General features: G+C 55.1%; 4 protein-coding genes across 4 annotated transcripts; 2 read left to right on the top strand and 2 right to left on the bottom strand.

Moving 5' to 3' along the window:
* Nucleotides 1-18,296: 18,296 nt before the first annotated feature.
* CH63R_02617 (Gti1/Pac2 family protein) lies at nt 18,297-19,652 on the top strand (the record flags this gene model as incomplete). Its single annotated transcript, XM_018297592.1, has 1 exon — nt 18,297-19,652. The coding sequence occupies one exon, from the start codon at nt 18,297-18,299 to the stop codon at nt 19,650-19,652; it is 1,356 nt and encodes a 451-aa protein (XP_018162408.1).
* Nucleotides 19,653-20,508: 856 nt separating this feature from the next.
* CH63R_02616 (CDP-alcohol phosphatidyltransferase) lies at nt 20,509-21,720 on the top strand (the record flags this gene model as incomplete). The annotated part of the gene is made up of 4 exons (XM_018297591.1): nt 20,509-20,747; nt 20,814-21,127; nt 21,273-21,519; nt 21,615-21,720. 4 exons carry the CDS (start codon nt 20,509-20,511, stop codon nt 21,718-21,720), a joined length of 906 nt encoding a protein of 301 aa, XP_018162407.1.
* A 397-nt stretch (nt 21,721-22,117) lies between these two features.
* Nucleotides 22,118-24,308, bottom strand: CH63R_02615 (tRNA uridine 5-carboxymethylaminomethyl modification enzyme GidA; the record flags this gene model as incomplete). Its single annotated transcript, XM_018297590.1, has 3 exons — nt 22,118-23,803; nt 23,868-24,132; nt 24,187-24,308. 3 exons carry the CDS (start codon nt 24,306-24,308, stop codon nt 22,118-22,120), a joined length of 2,073 nt encoding a protein of 690 aa, XP_018162406.1.
* Nucleotides 24,309-25,149: 841 nt separating this feature from the next.
* CH63R_02614 (Sec1 family protein) lies at nt 25,150-26,968 on the bottom strand (the record flags this gene model as incomplete). The annotated part of the gene is made up of 2 exons (XM_018297589.1): nt 25,150-25,764; nt 25,829-26,968. 2 exons carry the CDS (start codon nt 26,966-26,968, stop codon nt 25,150-25,152), a joined length of 1,755 nt encoding a protein of 584 aa, XP_018162405.1.
* Between the last annotated feature and the right edge of the window lie 626 nt (nt 26,969-27,594).

The following is a 27,594-nucleotide window of genomic DNA, read 5'->3' as shown; positions in this document are numbered from 1 at the left end:
CCTTGCCACCTTTGGAATCGCTCCCTTCTCTTAGTTCAGGGCTATGTCAGTGAGTCCGCCCTGACGTTTTGGCGGATATTTCTGCTCGGGGAAATGGTGGAGTATCGATCAGCCTTTTGCTGGAATTACCATCCGCAGTTGATTGGTCCGACAAAGGGTCAACTCAGTTGGGGAGATATTGTGAGCAAGATGGTGGGTTGAATTGGGTCGAGTTGCGCCGAGTTGAAGGAGGGGGAAATTATGCAACTTCAGGGAAACGGCCGGCCGAGGGAGGAAACAGTGCCGGACTGCGGACATGTCAGGACCGCAGGCGCCGGTCACTTCCACTTTGTCCACCTCCTACCCCCCTCCATCGTAGGCTATATTTCCCTCGGGTTTTCCTATATTCTATTTTGGATGGTTCTCGTCTGGTCTGAGGTGTCTACCTTTAGCCTCTTGGCTAGCCATGCTGTCCAACGTCTGCGGTAACGGATTTGTAGGTATGCCAGGGGGGCTGCCCAAGGGCAGTCCTCAGGCTAGGTCGGTACGCGACCACTGACAAGGTAAGGTAGCCTATACTTAGCCAAGCAGGGCCAGTGCCATGGCTAATTCGGTTAGGTGGATAACGTGACATAGCGCCGGTATCCAATCCACACAAGCCAGATGGGGTATCGCGTGGTGCTTGACTGGGCAAGGCGCGCGGGGGGATATTTGCTTGTCTGCCAGGACGGGTTGCGTACACGCTACTCCAGTCAAGAAATTATGTCGGAGCCAAATAAATTGGGTTGACGGGTAACGAAGTGTGCATGGGGAACGGCGAGAAATATGTTTGGTGCGCCAAAGAGCAGACGCTGCTGGTGATGACTGATGCTAGAAAAGGCCATGAGAACCTTCCGTTCACCGACTAGGTCTAGGGACTCCGGGGACCGAAACCAATCTTAACCTTGTTCTGGGGCAGCGACACAGTAAAGAGTTGGGACTGGACAATGGCAGATGATTTGGAATAGAGGAAGGGTGAGGTTCTAGTCTATTTCCCGTAGAAGCATGGGGATTTTCCTGATCCGATCTGCGGATCCCTCAACTTGGTCAGACAAAAAGGGCGGAGACGGAGCACTTTTGTCGGGATCCAATTACATGTACCCCGCCAACTGCTACACGGCAATTTCAGTGCTACAATGTCCCCGGCAGAGACCATGGGAGGAAAACATGCCTAACGGGCGCACATGGATGTGGGGGGGGGGAGGGGTGAGCCTGAAGTTCTTACTTTGCTTCCAGTCTTCCCACTCCACAGCAGTGATGGGGGTTGCGCCACTTTTTCGACCAACTGCCAGACGAGCTGCACCAGGATTAACATTGATTTGACCGGCTTGCCAGGTGGTGATGGTGGTGGTTGTGAGAGGTGGCGGCGGCGGCTTCGGGCCCAGGGGAGTGGTTCACCAGGGGCATTCCAGGGGGGGGGTTTCATCACGGGGGTTGTTGTAGCTCTTCGTTCGGGGCATCAATTTTGACAAGCCAGTCGTCATACCAAAGGCAATATGGGTCACGAAGCGCAGATGCCTCTGAGCGGCAGTTGGGGGGAATGTGAGGCAATGGAAAGCCCGACTCTCTGTAACTCCAATCCTGAGTGAGCTAGCTCGTCGAATATTGCTGCCCTGTTTGAAGATACGTCTGTTCGAACTGACCTCATACTGCCTTACCCTTGACGCTCTCGTTCTGGTCCAGCCCGCGTCATGCTAGAGGCAATGAGGAAAGACGAGCCGAGACTCGAATCGAATGTAGAGGGCGAGGATGGGGACGAGGTACTCGGGAATGAAGGCTAGCATCGAACTACAGTGCATGTACAGCCGTACCGCGTATCTTCAGCAGTCTAGAATGGCTCGCCACAAGGCTGCTAGCCATATCAAGTACGAAGTAATATATGTGCCAAGTTTGTGTATACCGGTGCGACCTGAAGAGGTGCCCCCTTGGCTACGTATCTAAGTGGTGCATACCACGTACGGATACCTTGTGCACCTCAATGTCGGGCTGGCGGGTAAGGGTCCCGGAGTCCTTGCTAGACTGCCGTGTGTGGACTGGGCACGATGCATCATGGCTAGAAGCCGAGACTGGGAGGAGGGGGGAGCAAAAGTCAATTGAACCCAGTCCCGGTCAACCGGCCAGACGCACACCGATGACGACGAGCCAAGTGAACCGACGCCTCTACACGCATGGTCAGCAGTGTCAGTAGCCGCCAAGGCACAGCCCGTATCATTGTTTGGCAGACGTGTCGGCTCCCAGAGGCTGGCGGGCCAAGACCCATGTCTTGGCAAAATAACTGCGCACAGAAACGATGTAGTAGAGAGAGGGATGAAGCTCTTGGGAGGTGTTTTGGGGGTGGTGAAAGCATCAAGGCTTGGCTCTTGGCAAAAAACCACCCGTCGTCGTCATGCGCCGCCTCTATTGAACTTGCGTGCTACTCCGCCGTCCTGCTTCGCTCCGCCGCAGACTTTTCGCATCACGCGGCGTCAGTCCGCCTTGATGAGCAAGCCGAGCCAAGCCGAGCCAAGCCACAAACCTACAAGCCGGAACGATAGGAATGGCTCGAAGCAACAGCGGAGGTAGTTGCAGGCAAGGGGGGGGGGATGGGTCAAGGTTATGGGCACGGGTCGATGGGATTTGGGGTTGAGAGGAAGTCGAGACGGTGGTCGTGGTCAATCGGCGCCGGCGGCTGTATCGGCATCCGGCATCCGGCGGGCAGACATAACTGTCCGTCCGGGAAGGTAGACAAGGGGGGGGGGGGAGACGACCGGACAGGTAGGAAACACCACGGGGGGCAGGAGAGCATCTCGACCTGATCTGACACCGCAGAACAGGCGGCGGGGCCCGGAGTGGGGTTTGAGGGCGATGAAGGGGCGCGGGGCGGGGAGTTACGTCGTGACGGACGGAGTTGCAATTCTGTTGTCCATCCCAAGCTGGTACTGAAGGGTGACAAAGGAACCAACCATAAGCTAGAGAAGATGCGCGACGAGGATCTGGCAGCTTGTTGCTCCTTTGATCTAGGCTCTCTTCAAAATGGACACGTTACAAACCGCCCAGACTCCCCAGTCCCATGAGGTGACAACAGACGTGAACCTCCCCCCCCCCCCCCCCCCCCCCCCCCCCTCCCATGTCCCACGCCAAGATCATCGCGGCATGGCGGCAAGTCTAAGATGGCCCGTTGCAAACGCCTTGCGGTGAAGGCTGGGTATAGGCAACAGGCAACAGGCAACGTTGGAGCGCGCCGGGCTTTACGCGGCACTGCGGCCGAACCAAGCAGCTGTAGCGGACACGGCAGCCGCGGCTGTTGCATCTCGTCTAGCTGCCGGTTGGCCGCCTACGTTGCGGGGCGGGAACGAGCTGGGATCAAGGCCTCAACGGGCGGCGCAGGTGATCAGTCCGGCGGTTGGCCTTAGGACGGGGGCAGAGGGGGCGATGAAAGAAGGCTTTCTGTTTCTGGGTCGATTGATGACATGACGAGACTGGGGTATCCTCATCCCTGGGACGGACATGTCTTTTTGTTTGATTGAGTGCCATGGGCACCGCCCTGTACTGGGTCCCTCTTCCAGTCTGCCCCCTCCCCCCTCCCCGGTTGATCTGACATGGCCTTGTCTTGACCCATGGGCTAAGCTGAAGATGCGTTGGCGGGACTGCCACAAGGGGAAGAAAGACGAGGAGGTCACGATGCAGCCGGAGCTACGCTTTGGAGCATGGGCAGAGAGAAGAGAAACCGAGAAGATGGGGAATGCGACTCGGCAGCGAGGAAAGGAGAACGGGGGAGGGGGACAACGAGACCGAATGCACCCTGAGGGCAGGTAGCCAAGGCATGCAAGCCAATGAGGCTGCCATGTGCTTGGGCACAAGGTGTAACGCTTGTGAGGTTGAGAGAAGTCGATATTTGGACGTTTGGGAACAGCCGCATCACGTCGCACGGGACCTCCGGGAAGTGAGGTTCCCATAGTATCCGGGTCCGGGCGGCTGACAGTGGGGGCCGTGACAGGCCCTTGGGACAACACAACGGCATGTTGGATGACTCTCTCTGTCAATGAGGCATAGTACGGGCAGTGTAGGTACACGGAGGCAGTCACCCCGTGGTATGGAAAGTTTTGCGGGGCCGCCGCCGGCTCTTGCGGAATCTTGTCGGTGGGCAGTGGTCATCGGTGAGTAGCACAAAGTACAGGGGGGGAGGGAACCAGGGACAGAGAAGTCTCGAGAGGGGAGAGAGAGAGAGAGAGCGAGAGAGAGGATATGAGAAAGAGGAGAGAAAGACACTCTCGCATCCCCGTTCTTCGGGCTCTCCAAGCCGGGAAAAGACAAGGCTAGCAAGCGAGGGCAGAAGACAAGGCAGATGATACCGATCAACCCAGGAACCCAATGGGAACGCGGCTGTGCACCGAATCTGGTCAGAAAGGCCAGCTCTGTCTCTGTCCGTCGGTCTGTGGCACGGTTCCAGTCGCCGTCATCGTTGTTTCTTCCCAGGGCCCGGCATGATTGGTACGAGCACACACCCATCATGTACTGTGCATGCAAGCTGCGCCGCACGCATGCTGCAGCCAACGTGGCACGACGTTCCAAAACTCCCGTCACCCAGATGTGACACTGGTAAGGCTTAACACGACAACATGGCATTGGATCCGGAGAGGGGGGAGGGGAAGCCAGGTGCCACGCCGTACTGTACGTCTAGCACGATACAGTATCATAGCATGGCAACTACACGTCAACTATGCCATGCAAGGCGAGGGGCATGCAGCCGCACTGGCATCTCGGCCGGGTCGGCTCTCTGTCTCGTTTTGTTTGGTTTTGTTTTGGCCTTGGCTGCAATCGTTTGTCTTTGCATCCAGGCCAAGGCGAGAACCATCTCGAGTTTGTTATCATGACACGCCGTCTGGGTCTGAGCCTTTGGTCCCATCCATCACACCGGGGGAGGGGGGGTTGTTTAGAGAGGAGTCACAGGAGCTTGGTCCGCCAACCTCGAATCTGGGTGGAAACCCACTCCGCCAGCCTGTGTTCTTTCGTGCACGAGGGGGTGGGGCAGCTAACGAGGTTTGAGACGGGAATCGTGGCCTGTTCCTGGAGTTCATGGGTGGTGTACCGTGTGGCCGTGCTCCCGCGAGTCGTACGTACATTGGTCGGGTGGGTTGCGCTGCAGGAATCATCGGAAACGTCGACAAGCCCCATCATCCTGACAGGCCCTGGCCAAGAGTTCTCTCTCGGGGAACGAGTGCGACGCACAGAGGCAGGTCGTCGCGCGGGCCGGGGGTCGGGGACGCCTTGCGGTGGGCTACGGGGAGCAGGCCAACGGGGAGCGGGGAGCCCAGCCAGCGAGCGGGCGCAAGTTTAGAGGGGCAACGTGAGGCCGGTAAAAGGAGGCATGGATGGGGCAAGCAGGATGGGACGACGCGGTGAAGATGAGAAAGGGGCGGGGGGGGGCGCATGTGTTTTTCGCTCTCGTGCCCTCTTTTACTGTCCGTCTTTTGTCCGTCGTGTTGATCATTTGTGGGTGTTGTCAGTACTCTGTATCCGTACTCGGCCGTGAAGCCGTATTCGTTTTGTCGTGAGATGCGAAGAAGGGGAGCGCGGCACTGATCGACGTCCATCGCAAGAAGCCATGGCCACCCATTCGTCCTCCCAGCCCTGTCGTCTCGACTCTCGCGATAGTCTTTCGGCCCCGTTGTGTCACACTGGCCTGTCCCAAACCCCGGTCTTTGGCTCTCGACCCCCTTCCCTGCGCGGCCCCCTCCACCGCTGATTCTCGCTCCAATAGTGCCGTTGTTGATGTGAGAATTGGACGAGGCAATTGAACTGATGAATGGTGAACAACACATGGTTAGATGAATGGGTCATGCGCAGAATTACCAAGTCGCTCGGACGCAGAGAGGCAGTTCGAACCCCCTGCCGTTGCGATCTAGTCGCGGAGACCCGCGGATTGCTGTCCATCCATCATCATCTTCTTCTTGTTCGACCCCACCATGCCTGTTTGGCTACGAGCTTTGCTTTGACGTTCAAGCGTCTATTTGTTGAAGGGGCTCACCACGCGAGGCGAATCGAAGACGGACGACAAGGCTAGCAAGTCAACAAGCCAGAGACAGGCCATACAAGAGATGTGCTCAGGCTCTTTTGGGGCCTCGCCGGGCTATAACACCACTTGGCGCAATACACACAAAAACAACGACATGAAATCAGACCACTCCAATGTAGGGTGGTAGACCACCACACCTTGCCTCACACACTTGCCAGCTTCGGTGGTATGAGCGACGCCCGCTCATGCATACCAACGTAGTAGTCCAAGAACGTTGGCCGAGACATTGGCGTCAAGACGAAATGGCTTCTCCATGGATCCTAGAAAAAGACTGACGAGCGATAAAAAATTCCCCGCGGACACAGTAGTCCTCCTGATGATACTCTCGCGTGCCTTTTCTTCCAACCTTGCCGCAGCCCATTCTGCCCATCGCCAAGAGGCGGCTTTCACGACCAGCTCTCCAGCCTTGTTTGGTTGGGTCACATCTTCTGCTTGTGGTCTTAAGGCCCAAAAATGCCGAATTTCAGTAAGAGTCTGAACTGACTCGGAATGGGGGTAGTTGCAGTTGGAGTCACTTCTTGGGATCCCTCTCCCCCTTGCCAAATTTGTCTTCAATGAAGGGGGGGGGGTCGGCCGGACATGGAGGTCACGGGGATTGGCTTGGAGTCTGGAGATGGAGAAGCCCCCCTCCTGGGAGTAAGTAAGACGAAGATGGAGCTGCTGCCCCAAGGGCCTGTGCCACCATCGAGAAAGAAACAACGTGCATACCGCATCGGCATTTCAGGCACGCTTCCGGTATGTCGGGAACGGGGGGGATTAGCTGCATTCTGTTTCGCGAGTGAGCATGATTGGCTGATCAAGGCGGCCGTTGACATCTCGCCGACGGCCTGTTCTGTTGACACTCGGGTCTTTGCGCGTCAAACAAGAGTCCGGTCGGCCGAGAAGCAGCGATGTATGGCGGGACTCGGACTCTGAGCGTTGGAATGGCCCGTGTAGGACATCTTGAACGTCGTCGGTGAGGTTCCTTGCGGCAACGCTCTCCCGTTCAAAGGTCGGGTTGCTCTCTGTAGTGAAGGGGTGAGAGAAGAGGACCGATCCCTGTTGTAGCGACGGAGGCAAGGGGTTGGACTAATGAGCAAGGTGAATGACTCTTGCTCCATCTCCCCCTCTGGCTCTGGTGCTCAGGGTTCTGATGGCGCCACTTTCACTTGGCTATGTTGGGGATACCGGAACCTCTGATTCAGCAGATGGTTGCCGTAGGGGATGAGAAGAGAAGAGCAGATACCAGGATCGTCGGCATTTGCCTGGTGACAGTGTCTGGGGACTGATACGCCGATCGTTCCTTCCATCCATTTATCAAGCAGTCAAGGATGCGACGTGAAGAGCAAGTCGATTTCGATTAAACGGTGCGGATGCGTTCATCGTGCCTCACCCGGGACGACTTTGAGAGCTTTGGGATAGCACGAGCTTAAATTATTCGCCGCGTCGCCGATTATCATGTGCGAAGAGATGAGATGTTGCGAGACGGATGGATGGTGCTGGTGTACTGGACTGGAAAGACAAGGACACCCTTCCAGTTGCAAACTCGGTGAGCCCCTGCCACCTCCTTTCTGTCCCCCCCTCCTTTTTTTTTTCTCTTCCTTTTTTCTTTCTCTCTTCTGCTCCGGGCCCCCAAAGTCAGGCGCAGAGCCGAGTTCTGGCGAGTCCGTAGATAGACGAGAGAAGGTCTAACCCTGTGAAATAAGGCCTGACGTATGGGAAAAGGGGACAGAAATGAATTGTTGGTAACAATTTTCAGATCCAGGCACACAATCGGCGCCAAACCTGTCAATACGATGCACGGGCGTGGGCCGCAGAAGAAGAAGAAGCAGCAGCAGCAGCAGCAGCAGCAGTAGATGCAAAACCACACGGGATGCGATGCGATGCAGTGCCGACATGCAGACGTTGGTGCCCCGAGTTATGGGGGCCTGAGCCTTTACTGCCTCAGGCATACAGGCTCCCATGTTCTCAGGCAAACAGGCACACCGGGACTGGGCGGCCTGGCCAAGGTGACCAGGCATAAACGTAATCCAGTGCTTGTCTTTTGCCGACAAACGCCGATTCCACCCCTGTACGGGGGGAAAAGCACCTTGGTAGGAACTTCCCTACAAATATCCGTACACGCTACCACCGCTCGCTTTTGCCTTCAACACCAGGCATCCCTCGCTCGCCCCACCCATCTGTGCGCATGCGAGATGACCACGGTCACATCACCATTATTATCGGAGGCAGCTCCGACAATGGGCAACTAACTGATGTCTGGGCACGTAAGGTTCCGGCACCAAGATGCATACCTAGCTTTGGGACGCACCGTTTTGGTGTGCCGCAAACATGCGCAACCGCCATGGGATACCGGTTGTAGCTACTCGCTGCGCCAGCTTGGATGGAGTTCGTTTCCGCCTCGCTCCATCCATGTTTTACGATGTTTACCGTGTTGCTTGACCAACTTGCGGCATGGGAACATACATGTACGCGCACTCCCACAACCACCAGAAGCACACACGCTTTTTGCCGTCTTGGCACCCTGGCTTCGACCTTCCTAAATGCCAATACTGGAGTCCAGGTGCCCGCTAGTGTGACGAAACGCACAGGCACTTTTGTGGCACTGCCTGAAGCGCTAAAAGTGGGATGCCGGAGAGCAGATTGCAGCCGCAAGTGTCGGATATTGCCGTTCTCCGATTCCCTTTTTGCCCCCTCCGGAACACTAGTACTATTACCTGGTTGAACGCGATAACGACGTGGGCTATTTTGGGTCGTTAACCACATATGTCTTGGTGAGCATCGAGGAACCTGTGTAAGGGCGCATCGGGAGGTCAGCGTGGTTGGTGTGCCATCGGCTCTTACGTGTTCTGCCACCCAAGCCGTAGCTTTGGTCGAAGCATTTAGACGAGTCTAGGTACTTTGACATGCATTCAATTTTTCGGCCATACTCGCGGTCAGTGTCCTGCCGTAAACCAACGCCCGTCTTTGGACGCATTGGCCCGATCCAGGGTGTGCTTGCAATCATCCCCCAACCCACAATTGACTTTTGCGTGGATCGGTGTGCGACGAAGCTGATGAGAGCTGTGTACATCGTAGAGATCGTCTCCAGTACGCACTATGTGCGGAGTACGTGAATCTGATGACTTACTAGATGCACTAGGCCTGTCGCTAGCCTGCGTTTGCCTTGATCTAGTAGCCGACCCAGGTTCTCCAAGAGTACCGCCACGCCTTAACTGTGGCGGCGTCCTCGTGGTCTGGTTAGATGTTGTGTCGAGACATCTACTGAAGTGCGGTACGCCAGAGACGAGCCTCACTATTGCTTGGCGCGAGTGCCTCATACATATACATAGCATTTCCATGTATTGTGATAACCGCCATATCCGACCCACTACCATGTGTTCCTCTGCTCAGCCTGGATAGCCGACCTGTCGAAAGGTACATGCGCCGCTCGCCTTGTGGTATCAATTAGGAAGGGTGACACTCCTAGTCATCTACCGTTCGTTGCTCTTTCTAACCCAGCCTTCCAGCACAGAACGTAGGTGTGTGAGCTGTGGACCCATGTTGAGCCGGGGTAGCATCGCGATGCCAATGGGGCGTGCGGGAGTAATTGAGCGCAGATACAGACCCGTAAAGGCAAAGGTACAATGCGTAAACAGCAAATACCTGTAGTCGAAAGCGAAACCGATCATGTGTTATCCTCGCATAGCTCGTTCAACAATCAACCTTCTTCGTACTGTTCTCTGCTCTTTGCTCATTGGGGCTACCCACACTCAGTGTAAGTGTGATGTAGTTGAAATTGTGTTAGTCGCAGTCGGGTGTGGAAAATTCGTCCTCAGACGGCGATGGGAAAAGGGTGAAAGTATGGGTGCGAGCGCCGAGAGCAACCGACGGCCACTCACTGGTTCGTCTATTACTTCGCCCACCCCTGATGTGTCATCCAGGCGCCCCGCACATGCATTGTCTTCTTCCTCTTTCCAGGTGCCCCCTTCCTTTCGCACGTCTCTTTCCTACCACCTTTCGACTCCCCATCTTCATCCATTCTTTCAACCAAACAGCCAACCACCATCGCCCGCCCACCCAATTGCCACCCATGTGTTGATCATTCTTCAATCTCTCGGGGGCCCGAGCCCTCCACCCCGCTGGCAGCCCATCCTAAGGGTCCCTACGTCCCCTGTCCTCTCCGGCTTCTGACTTCTGCCCTTGACAAAGCCGCTCTGGTCTGCCTTGTACTATGAGCGAACAGACAAGCTTGTGGCATGAGTTCTTTCTCTTGACCCCCTTCTCTCCCTTGCCTACGGACCTTTCCCCTTCCGCCCTCCCGCTGTTTTACTCTTTCCCTGCTGGTCGATTGTATCCTTCCCCTGCCCCCCCCCCCCTTCTTCATCAACTCCCTACCGAGTCGGAGGAGTGGTTGTCAGACTCGGACAAGTTCGACAGGGAGGCACCGAGCCTACCTTGCGACATTGCTCTAAGCAATCATCAGATGTGCCTACCCGTCAATTCGACAACCTGATTTTCTTTCAATCGACCCGGCGACGGACTCGAATCATTGATTACATAGCAAGCAGTTTGCACACCCTCCGATTGCTCCCAAGATACTTGCAAGTAAGAGGTGCCATTCATGGCTTACTGTATACGGATACTCCGACTATACCTACTGTTCTAGCGTTCAGGCGAGAGGCCCCCCCCCCCCGCCCCGGGGGGTCTCTATCCAACTACCATCAATTCGATTTACCTTTGTCGCCCTTGAGGACTTCGGCGCCAACCACACTCCAGGTCTTTCGATGCCGCCCCTTCTCGGACGTTGAGGGGAAGAAAATAAGAGAGAGGTGACGACTAGTTGAGCTTGAGCTCGTGACATCGAGTCTAGGCAAACGTTGGCATCGTATCCTTTCCTAGATTTTCGTTCCAGACACTGGATCGAGCCTCGTCATTATCCCAATCTTTCACAACCCTCCTCCCCGAAAATCTGGCTAGGTTTAATTGAGATCCTGGGCCCTGGTCAGGTACGGTACGAATCAATACCCGCGCGGAGTTCCAAATTAGCAAAGGCGATAAGCCACAGCTGCTTTCGACAACAAGCACAGCCACTCCCCTGTCTTCCTCCGTTCTCTCTCTTGACCTTCTCGTGCAGAGGACCTCTCCGGTTGTCATCCGCCCATTCCCTGCTTTCCTGACACAGCACGAAGCTAAAAGTGTCTGGCACTGCGAAAACGACGCACGTGTTCTTAGGTAATCTCGCCTGTCTGGGATGATGAACGCCCAAGTAGGTACCGCCGAGAGGTGCGCTGCAATGTACGTACTGTTTCTTTCGATGATGTGCTATCTTCTACTTGGACATCCCCTGTGGTTCCGGCACTCTGCCGACGCACTTCGATACCGACGCCGACACAGACATTGTGGCCGATATCAACTCGGGAATTTCAGAAAAATAGATGATTGGGCTGTTAGAAAGCCCGGTCTACAGCAGCCTCCCCAGCGGACATGAGCGAACCGCAGTCCCAACGCTGCGCCCAAGCACCAGCCGCGATGGGACTTTTCTGATCAGAACTTATTGCAACAGACCATGATGTCACGCAAAGTGCGGACATAGCACCAAAGGAGGGGGTTGATAGGTTGGTTGGGCGAGGCTCAAAGGGGGGGCTCACAAAGTAAGATGACCTTGATAACCTGGAACAGTTGATCAGACCGACAAAGGGAGCAATGGGATGGCATCCGAATCCACGAATTGTGAACATTGTTTGCCAACCTTATGGCGACAGTATGTTGGTGCCACAGCATTAGATGCGTACGACGTAAACACCATCCTCGTGGACTTGATGAATCACGTGTGCTGGCAAGGCAAAGAAAGGAGGCTCAGCGCAGACTATCCGGAACCAGTCCATTGGATCTTGTTGGGCTCAACCCCGTTCCGTCCAGTATCAGGCCAGTTCAGTCGGGACAAACAATCGAGGGAGACGCCCGAGGTAAGAATTGACGTTGGTCTGTTTCTCGGCCGGGTCACAGCGCGGATTCGGAGCAAAGCACCCTTTTCCCCCTTTCCATGGGCGCGCTCAACATCCCCCCACTGTTGGTTGCGCTACACCCGCTCTCTCTCACAACACACTCCCTGACCACCAATATTTCTGTCCTCGGGACAGGTGTCCATGTCAGTCGGGGCTTTCTGACGCCCCCCTCTCCTTCGTTGTCGGTACATGACTTCGATTTCCTTTCTTTTCCACGATACATCCACTGTATTTTCTGCCGATGTTGGTTGACGCGGCAGTTGCTGCCTAAGGGATTTTGCCATATGTTGCCATGCCTCTCTCCATGTCTCGCGACACCTTGGCTCTACAATGCAGGCATGGGACATCATGGGCCACCTCGAGTCCAGAGACGGATGTGCGAATGTACCCGTGTGGTCAGGCGAAGATTTAGCTTTTCAACGTTGACGTTACGGGCGCTGTGGTCGCTGGTTGCTGTTCTCTGACCGACGGGCACGCAATAATATCGGCCTCGACCATGGATGGCTGTTGGTCTCTGCGCACCAGGTGCCTGTGTGCCGACGGCAGCACATATACGTAGCATTTGCATGGCTCAAGCGCTCCGTGCCGTGTGCAGACACGATTTTCTGTCTCAGGCGCTCCCGAACGGGGCTCTCTGGAGCTAGCTCAAGGCGTCGACATGCTACTTCCCCTTGGCTTGACTTGTGGTACCTCTGAGGGCAGCTGGGTTAATCTTTTGGGGTTGGTTTTCCTGTCTATTATTGTCAGTATCTACCCCACATCGACTGACTATCTTTTTCTTTCCCGCAACCTTTTCTCACTTTAAAAATAACCATGCGGTCTATCGAGTTGTGGCTGGGGCTCCCTGCCTTTGCCCCCCCTTCCGTGCCCTTCTCCCCAACGCCCTGTTCAACTGTGGTTTGTCTTTCCCTAGGCCGCCTTACCCTTGAGCCTTTGGGTCCCGTCCAGTTCGGGGTGGCATGAGGTCAGGCAGCCATGGCATGTGGCAGAGACACGTTGGGTATGCATTTTTTGGTAGCAGTATTGGCGGTTTGTCGTCCCAGTGAGACATTTGACGAAGAGGAAGAGGGAAGAAATAAAGACGTGGTATAAGAGAGGGGGGGAGGAGCAAGAGTCAAAGTCACATGTTGTGGGGAGTCGTGGGACGAGGTAGGTACCCAGCGTTCCTGGCTCAATACGGAGAACCTACCTTTACATTCCATTCCTTGTTAACATCGAGGAGGGGGTGCCCACCTCGGTGAACTACTTTCTTGCGCATCAAATCCGCCCCTTCCCTTCCCTCTGCTTTCTTCTCTCTTGCCTTAAGTAAATCTCCCACTTCCATCAGAAGGCACTAGACGCTAATTCCAAGGAGGGCGAGAGGCAAGGGCTTAGCAAGCATATCCACTGAGGACAGTCACACCAAGGCAGGCGGCACTTGGTTGTCCTTCTCGCTGATTCTCTCCCCATCTCACTCGGCCTGTGGTCGATGTGTTCCCGTTCATAGAGCGCGTCTACCCACAATGTCAACAATGGGAAGCCGAGAGAACCGACTACGTTCTCTCTTTCAGTTGCACTGTACGCATCCATCTACGACGTCGTGGTGGTGGTGGTGGTGGTGGCGGTGGCGGTGGTGGTGGTGGTGGTGGTCGTCCTCGTCGTCTGCCTTCCACTGCCGCATTCGTCCTCGTCTCAGGACAGATACACATGCCTCTCCTCATTCTACTTCCTGCCTTTCGGCCGTGCTCATCCTACGCTTCATGGCCATCTCTCCTTCATTGTGCTTTGAGTATGCCCCCCGTTCTTCCCGCCCCACTAGGCCGTTTAACGCCTATCCCATCCCATCCCATTTCCCTCCTTCTACCTTCCGCCTTATCCTGTCTGTCCATCCACATACGTCTCTCAGCCACACGTCTCATGGTGTGCCTTCGCTTTTCTCACCCCTACCCGTCCCTTGCCCGTCTCTTTTTTGATCACCATCTCGCACCTACAGGTACCTCCCCGACCTTGGATATCCAACTTGAGCATCACCGCCTTGGCGCTATAACCTCTCGGGAGGGAAGGTGCCTCTCTGACTTCACTCCGCCTCGGTTCACCTCACCTCATGCTGCTAAGCACGGCTTTGCTTCGCAAGGGCGTCGGGTCAAGGGAACGGATCCCACTAAAGACGGGAGAAACACAGAGCACGCGTCCTCTCTGTCCACCTTGTCATCGGCCAGCTCCCCGCTGCCGCAAAAGATGGGCAGGGACGGAACCAAACCCAAAGGTAGGTAGGTACCCGCAGGAAGGTAGCATGGCGGCGCCTTTGCTGCGACGCTAAACCCTTCCGCTGCAGTGGATGTCCTCCTGAACTTGGGGCAAAGGGCTGACTGGGGTCGTACCTTTCATCTGTCTTGTGGCCTTGATATCTCACTGGACTTGGCCTTTGCGGACGTCGACCAGGAGACAAGAAGTCTACCCGGCTCATTCCAGGCCTGTTGGTAGCTATCTGCGTCGTTTCCCCCTTGGCCTCTACGTTCGCGCGCGCGCACGCGTATGTGTGCAAACACCACACCGTACGATATCGGCCTGCCTTGGGCATTGTGCGGTGGATGCGGTCCCGTTACCCTCCATCGATCATCCCCGTCTCGTGAACTTTGGCTTTGGGATTCTGGTGAAGAAAGACTGGGGAATCGTCGTCTTAGGACCCAGCCCCTCATTGCATAGTGGCTCCACCCTTGGACGAGGCAGCACTCACCAAAGTCGCTGGAGCTTTGGGGTTTCCTAACTTCTCTACACCTTGCTTGTGCCTTGCAATACTTTGGAGCAGCAGCAGCGGCAGTGGGAGCATCTATCTGCTTCCGCTTCGGGACACCACCTCCAATTTGATCGTTAAACCCCCCCTTTTACCGACACCATTCGGAAATATACAAGGCAGGAACAAGACAGGGCAAGCAGGAGCCCAATGACAACCCCAAGATTCACTTTCAACCGCCTGCTTGACGGTCGACAAGGGAAAATGGAGAAGGCAACCCAGAGATCAAGTACCAAGCCATCAGTTACCATGTCGATTCGTTGCCACTTTGCCTTCGCCTTACTCTGACTAGTCTAGTCTTCGTTCTTCCTGTATAGTATCCTGAGGCGCCTGAGCTTAATCTTGCTGGACGTTCTTCCCCCTCCATCTAATCCTTGCCATCCACCAGCAACAACATCAATGACTACCAGCAACACTGGACTACAACGCAAGACCCTGTCCTAGCGATGGTGCCGCGCTGAGCTGTACCGCCTGATACCATATGCTTCTGCATCAGTCGTGGCGTCTTGACATTCGGTACTTGGGCCTTACTCTTCCCTTACATAGGGGACTGCTGACTTACAAAGAGAAGCAACTGCCTCCGCCAAGAACCTGCGCCATTGACATGTAAGTCCACCATGTCCACACAGACCGGTACCAATACCAAGCCAAGGCTGTACAGAGGCAGGACATAGCTAACTGTGCAGGCCATTCGTTGCAAAGCAAGGCCAAACCGAACACACAAGACATAGGTACATTCAGGGTGCAAATGGTGCACTGCCAGCTGGCAGGCATATCAATTTGTTTAGTCGCTTCGAGCCAAGTCCAGATTCCTCGGATTATTCTAGCCGTGTGGTCTTTGCACTCTGTGTTGTGCATGCGTGGTTGTGTGTCAATCTCATCCAGCCCAGTCCCGTTCGAGTCGAGTTGAGTTGAGTCAAGTCGAGAGTCCTTGCACCTGCACTTGGGCTTGTAACTACTGGGATCGGTAGCCATTGGGCACTTGCACCTCTTTCTTGCTCTGTGTTTGGCTCTGTTTGTGTGTCTCGGTGCTTTCCCCTCTCCCTCTCCCTCCCTCCCTCCTCCTTGTCCTCGTCCTCGTCGTGCTCCTCCTCTTCTTCTCCTTCTTCTTCTTGTTCTTCTTGCTCTCCTTCCCCTGATTTACTCTCTCTGTCTCGTTCACTCTAGTTCCTGCCTACACTGCTTGCAGTGACTTGCAGCGAGTGTGCAGAGTCATCTCTCGATCGCCCGCTTTCTGATCGCCGAGTGTTCCCCCAGCATCTTGGATCCCCCCTTCTACCCACACACACCCTCTCTTTCTCTCCCATCATTTAATCTTCTTTCCCTCCTTCCTTGCAGCCCACTCCCTCCCTCACACTCTCTCGCTTCTCTTTCCTCACCCCCCCCCCCCCCCCCCCCCCCCTCACCCTCTTCCACCCCGACATCCCACTCTGTCTCTTCATCTCCATATTCAGCATTCACCCCACCCCCCTCCCCGGTTTCCTACTTGCCGGCGACAAGACGGTCTGCTCTGGGTTGTGTTTCTTTGCGTCCCCAGTTCCATCGCCGTGCGCCGCAGTCTCCTCCGCCTTGTCCTGCCTCCACATCCAACCGGCTCTGCTTTCTCCAAGCACAGGCACCCATCTCCATTACCGCGCCTCTCACTCGTTGCAACTGTTCAACGTGTGATGCTTGTCGCTGCAGCACCCTCCTTCTCCTCATCCTCGTCTCCTCCTGCTGCCGCCGCCGCCGTCGTCGCCGCCGCCGCCGCTCTGTGCTCTGCCCCGTCCGCCCTGTCCTGCTTGGCTCTCTGACGTACATGGTAGAGCTTCATCTGCTACCCTTGCTCGGATTCAAACAGCTTCCTGCTGTCCTCGACCACGGCACCTTGCCTGGCCCCGCCTCAAGCCTTGGGCCCGATCTGCCCTTGTCTCCTGACAAGGCCTGTTCTATCCTCATCTGCCCTTCTCGCTCGACCTCGTCTTGCTCGGCTGCCCTGGGCGAGCTCCCCTTGTTGCACCGCATCGCACCTGCGCTGCACAGCAAAGTGCATATTTCATCCAGTGTTCCGATCTTCGCGCGCGCAATTACCAGTTTTGCCGTCGGGCACCGACATCTTATAAGTCCTCCGCGATTTCCAGTCTTCATACATCAACCTCTTGTGTCCCCCCAGCTCCCGAAGCTTGTAGGAATTACACAGTTCGAGGCCCAACCGCTCGGTTCAAGAGTCAAAAACCTCCGAGGCCATCCTTCTGTTTACTTCCCCCCCTCCCTGACCTCTAAATTCTAAGGGTCCCGCTCCGCATACATCAACCTTTCAACTACCAACCTTCCTCGTACACGTTCTTTCTTTCACTCATACCCTCTCCCACAACTCTCTCACTCCTCCGCTCAGCCCGTCGCACACCTTTCTCTCGTCGTACGCCCTGCCTCGCAACGGATTCGACCATCGTGGTTCGTATACGTACACGTACAACCCCGTTCGACCATCAGCAGCCACACCGCGTCTCGTTCGACCACCAGGACCAGAGAGGGAAACCAGAGCACGCTGCTAACAAAACCGCCCATCCTGCCGCCCGTGCTGCGCTTGACAAACCTTAAAACACTGGATCTTGCCATCAACCTTCCGGTTCCTGGTCCACGCAAGCCACAAACCTCTCTCCATACGCACCTGCGGACCGCTGTCGTCTTGTCTGCCGCACCGTGCTGCTGCTTCTGCTGTCCGCACATATCCCACCCCCAAGCTTCGCCCTTTCCCTGGTCCAGGCAAAAAAGTTATCTTCTCTCCAAATCGAGACGTATTCTCACCGCGCTGTCCCAAGCCCAAGCCCCTCTCTCAGGCTCAGGCAACCGTCGCCTTTCGACGAACCAGGTGTTGATCTCTTGTCCAACAAGAACCGAAACGAGAAAGAGGTTCTCGGGGGGAGGTGGTGCCGCAACCTGGATACGCCAACAAGCGCAGACCGAACCAAGGTCCGAATCCAGAGCTCCACCCACGCACTGTACTTACCCTACCCATCAAGTCCCTTCCCATTTTCTTCCCCCTCTTCCCCCTTCGAAGACACACTCTTGAACCTTAGCTTTGACACATCTTGGTTTGCCTTTACGCTGTTGAAAGGCCAGCCATCCGCGCTTCTTTCAAACTCTTCTTTCTCCGTTCTCACTCGTCAACACATCGCGCCTTGTCGAAGCTCACCACCTACACAACGCGCAACAACAGCAACAACAACAATAACGCAACGACATAATCTTCGTCTTCATTTCATTCTCATCGACGCACACAAAAACACCAGCATCACTGGCAGCGGCCTTGTCGAAAAAAGCCACTCGCAGCCAAATCGACCACGCTGCACACCTTTCTAATCCTTTCGGAGCTTCATACTCTGTTGACCATCTCTCCGCTGCCGTACTCCTAGTCGGTAAGTGGCGCCAACCTGCAATGGATTCCGCAAACGTTGGAAAAAAGTAACTTACACAATTAGACTCGACGCAACCGGGGGCCACAATGGCAAACTCCAACGTGCCTCTAAACCCAACCTTCTTTGGCCATGTTGCCTCCACTTTGGATGCTCTGGTTCTGTTCGAAGCATGCTTAAGCAGTGCCCTGCATCACGTCCCTCGACGACCTCACGACCGGGAACGTCAGGATCTTATCAAGAGCGGAAACGTCTTCATCTACGAGGAACACTCGTCCGGCATCAAGCGCTGGACTGACGGTGTTGCATGGAGCCCCAGCAGAATCCTGGGCAACTTCCTCATCTACCGCGAACTCGACAGACCTTTCCCTCCTGGCGAGAAGAAGCGCGCCATGAAGCGCAACAAGAAGCCCACTGGTGTGACCAAGCCCGAGATCACACGTCAGGGAAGTGTCAACGGGGCGGGCGCCAATATGGGTATGGGAGATGGTTCGCAGGGCAACAAGGAAGCGGAACGCGCCCTCATAGGATCCCTGGTCGACTCATACCCTTTCAAGGAGAACGGCTTGGTGAAGAAGACAATCAGTGTTACGTACCAAGGCGTGCCGCATCATCTGGTGTCCTACTACAACGTCGAGGATGTTACAGAAGGAAAGCTCATGACGCCTTCGAAAGACCACCAGCTCTCAACAATCATTCCCCGCGGGGAGTTGATCATGTCCCAGAACTTCCGGGCTCCCATCGACGAGGTCGAAATGGACGACTCGCGTGGCCCTCACGGCCTTTTCACTCATGCGTACCCAGTCAATGGCCACCATCACCAGAGCCTGTCGAGGGCCATGTCAGTGCCCTCATTGCATCACATGGGCGGCGGCATGGGCGGTCCCCAATTCGGGCAACCGCCCTACATGTCATCGTATTTGAGCAGTGTCCCGGGATCTGTAAGCAACGTGGGCTATGCGCAAAGCCAGCACCCAAGCTACGGTTACGACAACATTAGCCGGACCAGTCGGTATCCTTCTAGTGCCGGGTTGGCTCCCGACATGTCGCGAACCATGGCCCTTGAGTCGCAGCATCATCCTAGGCGGCACTCAACAGCTTACGAACCTACATCGGGACCAGATATGAGTCTTGCCAGCAGCTTGCCGGCCGTTCCGACAGACGCTTCACGGGGGATGGGAGGAGGCTATATGAGTTCGATGCTGTACTCGCAGCAACGCGTTCATGACCTGTCGCCGCACGAAGCCTTTCCCTCCCCCTCCCCCCGAAATGTCCACTCGGAATCGGGCATAGGCGGCGACCGATCGATACAATCCTTTGACGGACTGAGCAGTCGCGAGACCTGGAATTCATTCGAACCATTAGAGGATGAACAGGGACAGTATATCTCCCAGGGAAATGCGGCTTGGCCAGGTAGCAGCAGTAACTCACTGGGCAGAACCTGAATAGGTGCGAGAATAGGTGCATGCAAGTTCCAGCCACCGCAGTTGCTCAACGCTGATGGGCGTTGGATGTGAGAAGAGGACCCAACTATGATGTTAGGTCCAACAGAGGATCGCCCCTGAACGACAGTGTGGAAATGTTGCGGGGTTAAAAATCCTTCAGTTACAGAGCAAGAACAAGAAGATCAGGCGCCAGTCAAGGCGTGCAGTACCAGAACAGCGCGGCGTCGAGGTTACAGTTTGCGACGAGGTTGTACCGTCCGGAAGAAGAAAAGCAGCGAAGAGGTCCCCGAGGTTAGGCGGATGCGCCCCCACGGCGCACCCAGGAAGTATCTTGGAGATGGAGAAAAGTCCAGGTTGCGAGATGAATGCTATAAAAAAATTGCTATGAAAAAGTTTACCTCTCATCACAGTCTGCAACCCTTATGTATGTTCCAAATGTGCCACGCGACGATCATGCATCATCTCGCGCGCGAGTGCTTGCGGGTATTTTTCCCCTGCTCGGTGATATCTTTCAAGTCTCATCGGGTAGTCGACGGTTGCATATTGTCATTGTCTTAGACCTACTTATTACATAGCGAGGTACATGATTCTAAAGTACATTAGTTTTGCTAGTCATGCGAATTGAGCAACTATATGCAAGTAACAGATGAATTTGTACAGGGATTAGTGACAACACTGACTGAGGGGTGCAGTTCACGGGCCAATGGCAAGCCAGCTTACTAAATTCCAAGGGACATTTTCCCACATCAACCCCCATAAGCTGCTTGCGAGGCAAAGGTCTGTATCAAACCGGGCGTGACGAAACGAAGCGAAGCTGGTGCACGCGTCCAAGTCGGGCTCCAGGAACGACAACAAGATGTTGCTCCTGAGGTTCGGTGGTCGAAGGACATTGGTGCAATGCAGTCGTCTGCCCGGCAGCAGCATCGGCAACAATCGTCTTCTTCATACATTCCCGTTGTCATCGACGTACCGCCGGCCTTCACTCAGGCGAGTTGCCATTCCCACCACCACCTCGAACATCGCCAACGGCCTCCTGCGCCCATGCCCTGGACATGTGGCCCTCTACGCATCTGAGAGTGATGGCAAACCGCCCAGGTATGCTCAATCGGCTCACCGACGCTGCTTTTTGAAGCCCAACGGACTAACTCCTGTCGCACACAGCACGGCAAGCAAGATCGCAGCGAAGCTCCCGACGCTCCCGAAGAACATTCATGAAGACATCCGAACCCTGCCGAACCTGCTGACGCTCTCTCGTCTCGTCGCCGCGCCCTTCGTCGGCTACTTTATCCTCCACGACCAACACGCCTGGGCGCTAGGCCTGTTCGCATATGCAGGAGTGACGGACCTGCTGGACGGCTGGATCGCGCGGCGGTGGAAGCAGCAAACGGTCGTCGGTACCGTTATCGATCCCATGGCCGACAAGATGCTCATGACCATCTTGACGGTGTGTCTGGCTGCGCAGGGGTCGCTTCCGGGTGAGTTGTGTGGTCTCTCTCTCTTTGCTGCCAATGTTTCACACATGAAGAGGCTGGATTGGTTGGGTCGGGGCACGATAGGAGAGAAGAAACCCCCCCATGTGAGTGATGAGTGGAAAGAATACGTTTGACTGACCTTTGTTAGTGTGGCTCGCGACCATCATCCTCGGCCGCGACGTCGGCCTCGCCATGTCCGCCATTTACTACCGCTGGATTTCCCTGCCGCCTCCCAAAACCTTTGCACGATACTGGGACTTTTCACTGCCCTCAGCCGAGGTCCGTCCTACAACGATAAGCAAGTACAACACGTTCCTCCAGCTCGTCCTCATCGGCATGACGACTGCCGCCCCTGTTTTCAGCTATGATATCTCGACGCCGTTGACCATCATGCAGTATGTCCTTCCCCCTGTCCCTTGCTGCTGTTGAACAGTGACGGTGGTCGGCACCCAAAAGCTAGGGGTTGTGGCTTTGCTGACCTCGTCAATAGGTACATCGTAGCTACCACAACTGTCTGGAGCGGCGCGAGCTACATCTACACCAAAGACGCGGTCAAGATCTTGACCTCGCCCAAGACACCGCCCACCAAGGGTTGAGCAGTCTGGCCGCTCTCTCGTGAGCTGCTACTGCCCTTTAATATGGAACCCTCACATTACTGAAGATCGCACGAAGCCTGTACCACCTCACTTGTGGAAAACTCCGCACCTTGCCCATCAAGGGAACACCGAAGGACATCACATTCCGAACCCCATTCGCAACCGTCTCGGGAGCAAGCAGGTTGTAACATTTACACATCACAAAAGGCGTTGTGGGTAGTGGTTGTTGTAAATATGAAATTTGTACAGTACGATTACAGAGAGTAACACATATATGCACCAGCGCGGTGCAGCTGATACGGCCCTAAGCGTTCTATCTAGCGCTTGCCGACTGCTTCTGGGGCTTTGGCTTCGTTTTCTTCTTTCTTTCTTCACCTCCAGCCTCTTCACCGGGCTATCATGTAAGAGAAGCAACGTCATCCTTTTCAGTGGTCGCTTTTTTCGTCTGCCATGACTTGGACGTGCTCGCGATCGCCTTGCTCCGCTGTTCCCGTTGAATATAGCCAAGCAAACGAATACAACCGGACGGCGTGATGCCTTCTAAACGTCTGGCCTGGGCCAGAGTCTCGGGCATTGTCGTCTTCAAGACGGCCTTCTCGGCCATGGCCAGTCCCGGGACCTTGTCATAGTCGAGCGTGGCCGGCAGCCGTAGGCTCTCGTCCCTCGCAAAGATCCTTTGGTCGGCGAGCTGGCGCTTAATGAAAGGCGCATATGTCGCCTCGATATGTACGCGAGACCTGATGCGCTCAGGGAAGGCCTCAATGCCGGGCACCGCAACAGCAACCTGATCCATGGTCACGTTGCGCAGCCGCAGCATGTCTGTCGCGTCACGTCGGGTTGTGTCCTCCTTGACCTTAAACCCTTGCCTCATCCATTCAGAACCGCTCTTTCTCGTCGTCGAGAGCAGCGCCATGATATCGTTTATCTGCTGCTTCTCATCATTAAACGCCGTCCACCGCTTGTCCGACACGACGCCCCATTCTCGCCCCTGTTCCGTCAGCCTGAGGTCCGCGTTATCGGCGCGCGACGTCAGCCTGTACTCGCTTCTGGTCGTGAACATTCTGTAAGGCTCGGTCACACCCTTTGTGATGAGATCGTCAACCATGATGCCGATGTAACCGTCGGCTCTGGACACCGGGGCCGGGGTGAGACCAAGGGCGGATCGACCGGCGTTGATGCCGGCAACGATGCCTTGCCCAGCTGCCTCTTCATAACCGGTAGTTCCATTAATTTGGCCCGCCAGAAATAGACCAGCAATATTCTTCGTCTCGAGTGTCGCCTTGAGGCTTCGAGGGTCGATGTAATCATACTCAACGCCGTAGCCCGCCTGTGTCATGACGCAGTTTTCCAGTCCTGGAATGGAGCGCAATATCTGTTCCTGCGCCTCAGGCGGTACGGTCATGGATAATCCGTTGGGGTATACTAGGTCACTGTCGAACCCCTCGGGCTCCAACCAAACGATATGCCTATCCTTGTCAGAGAACCGAACGATTTTGGCCTCTAATGATGGGCAGTATCTCGGGCCCCTGATCGTTTCTCGAATATGAATGGTCTTGTCCAGGTTATCCCGCACAATCGAGTGTGTCGCCTCGTTGGTGTAAGTGACATGGCACGACATCTGCTCCTCGACGGCGACGCGGTCGTTCAAAAAGCTGAAAGGCATCGGTGGGTCGTCGCCAAGCTGCTTCTCGAGATTCGTGTAGTTTATGCTGTCCTTGGCGATACGCGGCGGCGTCCCCGTTTTGAGTCTCCCCAGACGGAAGCCGGCGTCTTTTAGCGACTTGCTCAGGCCGAACGACGCATCTTCTCCAATGCGCCCTGCTGGATAGGCCTTCAAGCCAATATGAATCTCGGCGCTGAGGAACGTGCCGGTTGTTATGATGACGGCGCTCGTCGGAAGAACTTCGCCGGATTCGAGGCGCACTCCCGTGATCTTACTCTGAGCAGAGCCTGCGGTGCCGGGATTTGCGCTCGTAACAATGTCCGACACGCTGCCGAAGACTATCGAGAGGTTGGGGCACGTTTCTAGCTCTTCCCTCATGTGCTTCTGGTAGAGTTTACGGTCGATTTGTGCTCGGGGACCCTGTGGTAAAGAGAATTAGCAATACGCCTCTAGCCGGCCTCATGGAAAGTGAGCTTCTTCGTACCCACACCGCGGACCCCTTGGCCCGGTTTAGGACTCTAAACTGCACGCCGGCTTTGTCGATGATCCTACCAGCTAACCCATCGAGAGCATCGATCTCTCGGAGGATGATTCCCTTGCCGACGCCTCCAAAGGAAGGGTTGCAGGAGCAAGTGCCGAGATTCTCAATCTTGGGGGTAACGAGAGCTGTTCGCGCGCCTGCTCGGGCGGCGGCGGCGCATGCTTCTGCGCCGGCGTGGCCGCCTCCTACAACGACGACATCAAATGGTCTTTACTACACATTAGCGAGTATGCTATAGCAGCTCGAATGTTGGTTTGCGAACCTGGTGCCTTCTGCGACGTCTGCGAACCCTCGCCTGCCAGAACACCACGATGCATTAACATGTCGCAGCCCTCGAACAACGTTCCGCGGTCGCAGCTTTAACGCCGCGGAAAGGGATCGCATCGTTCGCTAAATGGGATCTGGGCGAGTTCTTAGTACGGCTGCAGAACGCGGTCTCGGGGGGCTCGGATTACTCTTCGGCGTGGTGGCGATCGCGAGGTCACACTACCTAATGATGCACTTTCCAGGTTTCTAATTATTTGCCCGTCTGTCGGAAATTCTTCGCCCCTTAGTGTCACAGTGCAGCACAGTGGTGGTGGCATCGTCGGTGCACGGCAACTACAACCACCGACGACAGACCGTCCTCGTGGTTGGTTACTGCATTTGAACAATAAACACACTTGCCTTTAACGATACGTATACGCTTTCTTGAAATCAGATCTAGAACTCATTTGAGAACCAAACATCGACAAATCTAGGTTTGCAACACAGCTACCTCAAGTCTGTACTTTGCGCTGCACCTTTCGTTTACAAACCTGCAATGTTGAATCTGCTAGTACATACGACCATACCCACCGGAAAGCTCGGGATCCCGTCCGCTCTCCCATAGATAAGCCGGTGAGGGCCGGATTAGTAGTTGGGTCGGTGACGACCAGCGAATACCTGGTGTTGTATGTTATTTTTGGTTCTAGTTTTGTCGATTCTGTCCATCAACGAACGACACAATGTTCGTAGTACGTTCATGGGTTTCGATCATAATTGTCCGTTCCGCCCAGTGTTCCCCGCCGTTGATTTCTCCCCTTTGAACCCACGTAAAGTGTTTGTTACGTGTTTGGATTCCCTTTAAAGAAAACGCAAACTAAGTATTTGCTGTGCCGCAACATGCTGGTACATAACCCATGATGCTCGCTCCTACTTTTGCCGACTTCTCTGTCTCGCAAATCGGGGCTCTCGAACCGGCACCCTATCGCCTCGCCCCCGGTTTTTGACTCTCGGGCCACGATGACACGGCGTCTTCGACCTCCTCGAGAAATGTTGCCGAGTTGTGGATCGTTGTACCTCCAAGGACCAAGCGCACTCCAGGCGAGCTTGCGTTGATTGTTGCAACTGTCTTGGCCTCCTCATACGTCGCACCCCCAACCATGAAGATGATGATATCTTGAGGCTTATCTCGAGTGGTACCCCCGCCTTCGACGAAGGGATATTGTTGCTCTTTGAGCCTTCCTCGAATCAGGTTCTGGAGAGTGCTTTCAAGCAGGGGACTGTGCTGGGTGTAAACGTTCTCGACGCCCTTGAGCCCCTTGAACCGGTTGCTGGCACCTCCGAAGATGCCGGCACCCTCGAAGATGTCTGTGATGCCTGTTTGAGCTTGAGACTGCTGTAGAGAGGACTGATATGCCACAAGTTTGGCGACAAGGTCCGCTCGCCGTACCGAAACACCGCCAGCCGCTACCAAGAGATCAACAAGCATGGGAAGTGCGTTTGAAGGGTTGCGTTCATATCGCAGCGCATAAAGAGCAACGAGAGCAACCTTGCTGTCGCTCGTCACCCTGGGTGACTGAATTAGTTTTTGGATGTTCTATAAGAGAGCCGCGTATTAGCCTTCGTAGGTCTGAGATAGCGTGACCTTTTGCGGCACCTACCTTTACATCAGCTGCGTGGTTGTCGTTACACGCAAGACTTTGCTCAAGTTCGCTGACCTCGAGCAGGTTCTCGGCGCCGACCCGCCTGCTCAGCTCTGAGACCAATGTGACGTGTTTGCTCACGTTTCCGGAGAGTTTGCGAAATTCGGGGTACTCTTCGATGAAGCGTTTCATGTCCGAGATAGATTCGATGTTAGCGCTGTTCTGCGTCTTGGACTGATACTGTTCGACGTAATCCTTGATGTTACCGCCTAGGTCGCCAAAGTTGAGGTACATGTTCTTCTTGAAGAAAGGGTCCTGGTCTTGTGACAAGACGATCTCCTTGAGCTCCGGACGAATATCCGGCACGTCACTGAGATCAACTCGGCCATTGGTGATGCCGAGTAGATGATGCACCATGGCTTGATAGGTCCATTGGGTGAGCAGGGGCGTTGCTGGGTCTTCGCGCCGGTCAAGAATGAGGAGAATAGGAGGTGTGTCCACCTTCCTGAAGTCAAAAAGCTGTTCCTCCTGTGTGATGCGATATCGTATCTCTGTTGCCAGCTTTTTTGTAAGAGGGCTGTTCCTGGCGTACCTAATCAAAGGCTTCTTTTTGAGGGCGAGTAGGACGGCGACGAGTCCGTCAGCACTTCTTTGAAGGGCGTCGGGGTTCCAAGTTTCCGGGTTGCTTCCCCAGAGACGCTGGTGGGGAAGGCCGAGACCGAGAGAGAACAGATCGGGATTGATGACAATGAAGTCGGCAAAATGTTCCTGAACAAGCTTGACGACTTCATGGTCGTCGGCCTCGGCGAGCCTCTCTAGAGACGACTTCTTGACGACGTTGGTGAAGTACAAGTGGTACTCGCCATATTTAGGCTCTCGCAACTCGTCGATTAGGAGCTGGATCGAGTCGGGTGACGGGCGAAGAAGGCAAAGACACCGGAGATGGCGCATTTTCTCTCTGTTGGAGTTGTCGATCCGGTCGATAAGATAGACCTCATGGTTCAGCAACGCTGACTGGGTGATAGCTGTGGACACGATAGGAACTGTCTCCCGGTCCAGCAGTAGAACCTTCATTTTCGCCGACTGGGTTGTCGATGAAGGGTCGGCCGAGGATATTATGCGAGAGACGTAGCCGGAAACTGCCTGTGCCACGTCCATCCTGGTTGACAGGGCAAAGGGCAAAAAACTGATGCTTGGTGAGGTGTGCCGTGTGCTCGAGGGAGGGAGAAGGAGATGTATCTCCGCGGCGTGTCTAGTTCCGTCTTTGACTACGGTCGACTATTTTGAGGAGTAACAGCGAGATCGCACAAATGACGAGATGGTTTTCGACACGTTGAGTGTGAAGCGAGCTGGATCGGTAACTGAGGTGGGTGGAACGTGGTTGAAGCAGTTATGATCATAAGTCGTTGGTGCATTCATCTGTCGATAGGTACCTAGATGGGATACGTAGCTAGCCGGGGCAGCCTGAGCTCATCCCCTCGGGGCGGCGTGCCTGGCTGGCAAGGTATCCAGTAAAATGTACCATACCTAGGTAGATCCGGAACACAGTGTAAACAGCCGTGCGGGAGCTGGACCGCCTGCAAGCGGCACGCAAGTGAGACGAGACACAAATTCGACTAGGTGAAGGGAATGGTCAGCTTTTTCACAGTGCAAATTGATCAAACGGGCACCTTACCTCATCCTTCCTTAGTTTTCTACGGTTCAATGTGCAGTTCTCATCACATCTCCAAGTTGATGCCGGGTCTTCATCAAGTCTCAATCAGGCCCAATCTATCAAAGCCGGT

The sequence above is a fragment of the Colletotrichum higginsianum genome, chromosome 2 (genome assembly GCF_001672515.1).
Source record: "Colletotrichum higginsianum IMI 349063 chromosome 2, whole genome shotgun sequence".
Classification (NCBI taxonomy): domain Eukaryota; kingdom Fungi; phylum Ascomycota; class Sordariomycetes; order Glomerellales; family Glomerellaceae; genus Colletotrichum; species Colletotrichum higginsianum.
Note: the sequence above shows the minus strand (reverse complement) of the source record. Positions and strands in the feature narration are given on the sequence as shown.